This window comes from Cystoisospora suis (assembly GCF_002600585.1).
Source record: "Cystoisospora suis strain Wien I chromosome Unknown contig_5034, whole genome shotgun sequence".
Classification (NCBI taxonomy): Eukaryota; Apicomplexa; class Conoidasida; order Eucoccidiorida; family Sarcocystidae; genus Cystoisospora; species Cystoisospora suis.
Genome location: NW_027157826.1, coordinates 633 through 6329, shown reverse-complemented (window position 1 = coordinate 6329; position 5697 = coordinate 633). Strand labels below are relative to the sequence as shown.

Below are 5697 nucleotides of genomic sequence, written 5' to 3'. Positions count from 1 at the left end.
GAAGATCATAAAGCACATCCGCTTCACCTGTATAAACACAAGGAACGACGAAAGAAAGAGAAAGGAGACAGAACAAAAGAAAGAAAGAAAGAAAGAGCAAAAAAGAAAAAAGAGAGAAAGGAGAAAGGGCAAGGACAGAAAACGAAGAAAGGAGTTTTCTGTTGAAGTCAAAGATGATGAGACAATGAAGAAGCTCTCTCTCTCTCTGTCTGTCTGTCTCTCTGTCTATCTCTCTCTCTCTGTTCTCTTCTTGAGAGACAGGGAGACAGAGAAAGAAGAAAGACTTGAAGCGAGAAGAGTAATCATAAGCAAAAGATGATCTATACGGAAAAGAAATGAGAGAAGAAGGAGAGAAAGAATAGAAGCAAGAATTAAATCAAAGATGAAGAAGGAAGGGAGATAAGACGCAGTCTTCGCTCAAAGGAGAAAAAGAAGATGAGAAACCGAAGAAAGATCTCTCTCCCTCCCCCCCAGGCGTCTGTCCTATCAAGTCCTTTTCTTCGTCTTTTTCTTCATTTGTCTCTCTCTTTCATTTTTAACACATCTGGGAGATACTGTCTTGTTTGCCTATTCTTATAGAGGAGATAGCTACCTGTCTATCTTTAACCTCTCTATCTCTCTCCTTATCTGTCTCTCTCTCTATTTCTCTATCAAATCGAGGGAAGTCTAGAGATGAGGAAGCAACAGCACATAGGGTAAATTCAGAGGATGGCGATACATACACATATAACTATACATCATTATGTATACATATGTATAGATAGATAGATAGATATAGATACAGTAGACGCTCTTCTCCCTTTCTGTCGTTCAGACTTCAATGAAATCTCCGTTGTCACAAGGAAAGAAGAAGAAAAGAGAGAAAGGAAGGAGGGGGACCAAACACGAGACAAATGCGAGAACGGTCAAACGAAAGAAGAGAGACGAAGGGAGAAAGAGAGAGACAGTTTCAAGATGAAAGAGCTAAAGAGAGGCGAGCGAAGCTGTCCTTCTTCAAAAACGAGAGTGGAAGAAGAAGAAGAACCTCCATTGCTGCAGTCTCGTCGTTTCTATGAAGAAGTCAGTAGAGCTTCCCCATACATGCAAGAAAGATCTACCGGAAAAAAGAAGAAAGAGAAAGAAAGAAAGAAAGGAGAGGAAAAGAGAGGGAGCCATTTGAAAGTAATGCTTCTCTCGAGTTGTCGTCGCGTGTGCCTCAAAGAGAAGAAGATGGAAAGAGAGAAGAAGAAGGCCACAGCATCCCCGAGAAAAAACGTCTTCGGTGATAAGGAAAATGAATGAAAGAAGTTGTCTTAATCATCTTGTTCTTTTTCTTTTTTTCCACGTCATCCTTCCTCAAGAGGTCTGCCTTTTCTTCAGGTGTACGTACACCCCACAAAAAGCAGACACCCCATAAGTGTATGGCTAACATACAGATCGTATGTTTTCACAGAGAGACAGATGGATCATACAAGGAAAGAAAATATGGAATTTTGCCGTCTTCTTCTTCTTCGGCCTGCAAATGAATCGTTCTTTCTCTCGTCTCCTTCCCCCAAACCAGCGAGTAGCTTAGGAAGGCAGGAGAGAGAGAAAAAGAAGGAGAAGAAGAGGAGAAAGAAGAAATCTTTCTTCTTCTTCTTCTTCTCCGCCTGCTGGTGAATGCATCTCTCTGCAAATAGATAGAGTGCGTTCCCTGTTTTGATTAGCTGGAGGTTCGACGATTAAAAGACGGATTGAGACATCTCTTCTTTCCTTAAGGTACCACTACACACGAGAAAGAAAGAGATGCTTCACTCCAGGAAACTTACCACACCACGTAACAGAAAGAAAGCTGAAGGAATGGATTGCATGCAAAACCAAAGAAATAGGAAAAAAGAGAGAAGGACATGCAAACGAGACAGCGTCGGTCACTTCTACATCTTCCTCTGGAGCTCAGCTCTTCCTTCTCTTCGTCTTTCCTGATATGAACGAGGCATCTTCGCTCTCTTTTCTTCTTCTTCTCTCTCTTTTCCTTCATGAACAGACAACAAAGAAGGCGAAGGAAAGAAAGTAAGGAGAGGACAAGACATCTCTTCTTCTTCTCCTTCTCTTTCATTCATTCATTCTCTTCATCCTCTACGTCGATTGTCTATTTGGCTCTGGTATTCTTCATTTCGCATGCCAGCAGAATTCCTCCTTGCTCGGTCAAACGAACGGCCTTTTTCCACCCCTCTTTCGTTTCTTTCCATCTCCTTCTTCCTCTCTTTCTTCTGTTCTCTCCATCTTTCTTTGTCTTCTTCCTCAAGAATCTCTTTCCATCTAACTCACTCGAATTCACCTCTAGACAACTTCTCTATCTCATGCCTCAGCCTCGTGTCAAAGACTTTTCTTCTTCTTCTCTCGCCAAGCTGATTTCCTATCCTCTCATGAAGAAGTAGAAGAACAATAAGAAGAGAGTTCTTCTCCTCCCCTTTGGTCTTCTTTTCTTCTTTCTCATCTTGTTTGGCTCTTCTTTATCCTAGGTGTGTAGAAACACCCCTATCTCACATCCGTCATTCCTGAACTGTTACTTTTTCCCATACGAATCTTAGAAGAACTCTTTCTTTCTTCCTTTCTAAAAAGACGTCTCTCTTCTCCCGAGCATCTTTCTTTCTTTTCTGTCCTTTCATCGCCACATCGATACCATGTATCTTCTTCTCTCTTCTTCATTTCTCTCGAGAAACTTTTCTTCTTCTTGTTCTCCTTTATCCTTTTCTTTGAGGCATTCTTCTCTTCTCTTCTTTCGGTCTCTCCCTACGACACCCAGGACGACAACTCCCTTTGTTTCATGTGACCTTCACTCTGAAAGACTTCTTTCTCCTCTTCAACTTTCTCATTCGTCCTCATTCTCTTCTTCTTCTCTATCTCCTTTTTCTTCGTCGTCTTCTTTCCTTGTTCAGAACTTCTTTCTCCATAGAAGCGGAGATGTGAAGGGTCGAAGAACTCCGAGAAAGGAAGACACCACGCGACAGATTTCTTCTTCTATTTCTTTTAGAGATCTGAATGAGAAAGAAGAAAAAGAAAGATGCCTTTCTGTGAGGAGAGAAGTATCAAATGGGAATATAGAGGACGATGTAGTAGGGACTGCTATGAAACACACCAGAAGAAGAAGAACTTATGATAGGGGTAACGACAGAGTAGTAAAAGAGTCAAGAGAAGAAGACGAAGAGGAGAAAGATCTCTTTGCTCGATGTGGTGGAGATCATCATGAAGTGGATAAGGTTCAAGAGCATCGAGAGAGGAGGAAGAATCGAAAGAGAAGCATCGATGCTCAAGCACGGTGTCCAAAGTGTAACTTTTTCTTCTATCTATCTCCTCCGCAGCTCTCTCCCTCACCCTACAGGTCTTCTCAGTCTTTCTTCTCTCTTCCTAATGTAGAGAATAGAAACTATGGATGCAAGGATAGGGAAGAAGAGGAAGAAGAGAAAAAGAAAAAGAAAGACAGAAGAAAAGAATCGAGGGATGTCTTGGAAAGTTCAAGAAACGAAGAAGAGAAAAAGAAGAAAGGCAGAGCGGGAGAAAAGGAAGAAGAGAGAAGAAGAATTCTTTTGTCGATAGGTGTTTCTTCAACAAGAAGAAGAGGAGAGAAATCTGATAGAAATTATGAAACACCATCTTCTCAGCGAATTTCTTCCTCTTCTTCTTTGCCTTTCTCCTCTCTTTCTTCCTTCATTCTCTTCCTGGCGCTGTCGTCTCTTCTTTGTCTTCTTCTCTTAAGGAGAAGACGTTTGTTACTAGGGACAATCGATTCTGAGCATCGATTGTCCTCAGAGGGAGAAAGAGAGGGAAGAGGGGAAAGAGAAGAAAAAGAAGAGAAGGAAGGGGAAAAAGATGAGAAGAGAGAGAAGAAGGAGGTTTTCTTTAGAGAGAGAAAAGAGATAAGAAACGAAGGGATGAATGACCTTAATAATGCCCCTGAGAGAAGTCCTTATTCCATTCAGTAAGCTTTTCTTTTGTTCAAACAGCTCTGTGTGTGATCCATCAAACGTCTTTACTATGTTCCTACAGTGAGGTGTACATACACCTGAAAGCTTATGTACTCTTTCTCTCTTGTCATCACTCGAAAGATACGAAGGAAAAAGTGAATCGTTTTCTTTTTTTTCTTGATATTTCTTCATCAGATCTTCTTTCTCTCTTCTTCCTCTTTGTCTCACTCAAGAAGAAGATTTTCTTCCTTAGCATTTGTTGTGAACAGATACCAAAAGAACTTTCTCTTCTTTTCATCTTTCTGTCAGGATAGATAGCTTCTCCTCTTCTCTTTCACATCCGAATCTCCCTGTCTCTCTCTCTTCTAACACACCTTTTTCACCCTATCATCTTTCTCCTTTCTTTCTGTCTTTCTGTGTTTCCTTCTCCTTTCTTTCTTTCTTCACGAGTAGAGTTGAAGAAAGCAGAAGACCTTATTCGAAGTTTGTCGATGTGTTTCTTCCCTTCTTGCGAAATGAGTTGTATGGGTATTCTCTTCTTCTTCCTATCACGTCATCTCCTCGATACTCTCTTCTATCCCCTGTTTGCGTGTATGCCTTCCCAATGCCCGTAGAAGAAAAAGAAGAAAGGGAATAAGCTTACCTCTCTTTATTCTTTCCTTTCTTTCTTTCTTTCTTTCTCATAACTCTACTATTGCTTTGTCTTTACCTATTGCCGCAGGTGTCAAGGTGTAGTAGATGGAGAAGAAGAGAAAGATCCATGCCTTCCTGAAGATCTACGGCGAATTTTCTTCACTCTTGCTGACTATGAAGAGAAACAACAGGCTCCTTCTTCCTCCTCCTCTAAAGAAGTGAAGGAATAATAAGAAGAATGAATCACATAAAGAGGATTTCCCCCGGTGTATATACACCTCTACTGAGGATCTGACGATTATTCTACGGTAAGATCTTACAGAACTGTCAACGCAATCCATCGTGACTCTTTACTTCTTCGAGACTTCCTGTCTTTCTTTCATCTTTTTTCTCTAAGAAGAAAGACAGAGAAGATTTCTCGCCTCATTCCCCCGTATCCTTTCTACACGATCGAAGACCAGCCTCTCATTGTTCCTCTTGTTTCTTCTTCTTCTCTTCGTTCTTTTCAGAGAAGAAGAAAGCAGAAGTGAAGACGCCAGAAAAGAAGAAGAAGAAAGAGAAGATCAGAGACAGGGGAAGTGAAGAAGTACCAGGTGTATGAGAAGCCTAATCTTTCTTGCAGGTGCGAATCTTCGCTATATGAAAAAGTCTTCGTCAATAGAGATCGTGTTGTTGTGTGCATGCTTTTCTCCTTCTTTTCATTCTCTCTTAACTCTTTCTTCCTCCTCTTTCAAGAGGATTATCTTCGTCATCGTTCTTTTTGGTCTTTTTTCTTATCGCATCTTCTATTCGAGACCAAGTAACAACATTCCTAAGAAAGAGAGTCAAGTCTTTCTCTCTCCCTGACTCTTCATCTATCTCTCTCTCTCTGTTTCTCTCTCTCTGTCTGTCTGTATACTGAGGATTTGTGCCTGTCATAGATATCTATACCGCTCTCTCTTCCCGAAGACAACCGACGCAGAACCTCCTTCGCCTTTTACCCATCTGAGGCGAAAGAACTTGATAAGAAAGAAGAGAGGAAGACAGAAAGAGATACGAAAGGAGGAGACAAGCGAAAAAGAAAGGAGATGAAGAGCTAAAGGAACAGATTAGAGAGAAAGTGACCCGGTTTTCTTTCGCGTGTGGACGTTCATTGGAAGGT

General features: G+C 41.2%; 2 protein-coding genes across 2 annotated transcripts; one reads left to right on the top strand and one right to left on the bottom strand.

Moving 5' to 3' along the window:
* Positions 1-97: 97 nt before the first annotated feature.
* On the bottom strand, positions 98-5683 carry CSUI_008790 (uncharacterized protein). The gene has a single exon (XM_068068915.1). It carries the CDS (start codon positions 4113-4115, stop codon positions 3765-3767), a length of 351 nt encoding a protein of 116 aa, XP_067919110.1. The 5' UTR covers positions 4116-5683; the 3' UTR covers positions 98-3764.
* On the top strand, positions 1977-5577 carry CSUI_008791 (uncharacterized protein). The gene is made up of 3 exons (XM_068068916.1): positions 1977-3937; positions 4645-4864; positions 5066-5577. The coding sequence occupies exons 1-2, from the start codon at positions 2643-2645 to the stop codon at positions 4784-4786; spliced, it is 1437 nt and encodes a 478-aa protein (XP_067919111.1). The 5' UTR covers positions 1977-2642; the 3' UTR covers positions 4787-4864; positions 5066-5577.
* Positions 5684-5697: the final 14 nt, after the last annotated feature.

Coding starts and splice junctions, on each gene's coding strand:
- CSUI_008791 (XM_068068916.1), top strand. CDS start 2,643: ATGTATCTTCTTCTCTCTTCTTCATTTCTCTCGAGAAACTTTTCTTCT. Junction 3,938..4,644: donor AGAAGTCCTTATTCCATTCA/GTAAGCTTTTCT, acceptor CTATTGCCGCAG/GTGTCAAGGTGTAGTAGATG.
- CSUI_008790 (XM_068068915.1), bottom strand. CDS start 4,115: ATGAAGAAATATCAAGAAAAAAAAGAAAACGATTCACTTTTTCCTTCG.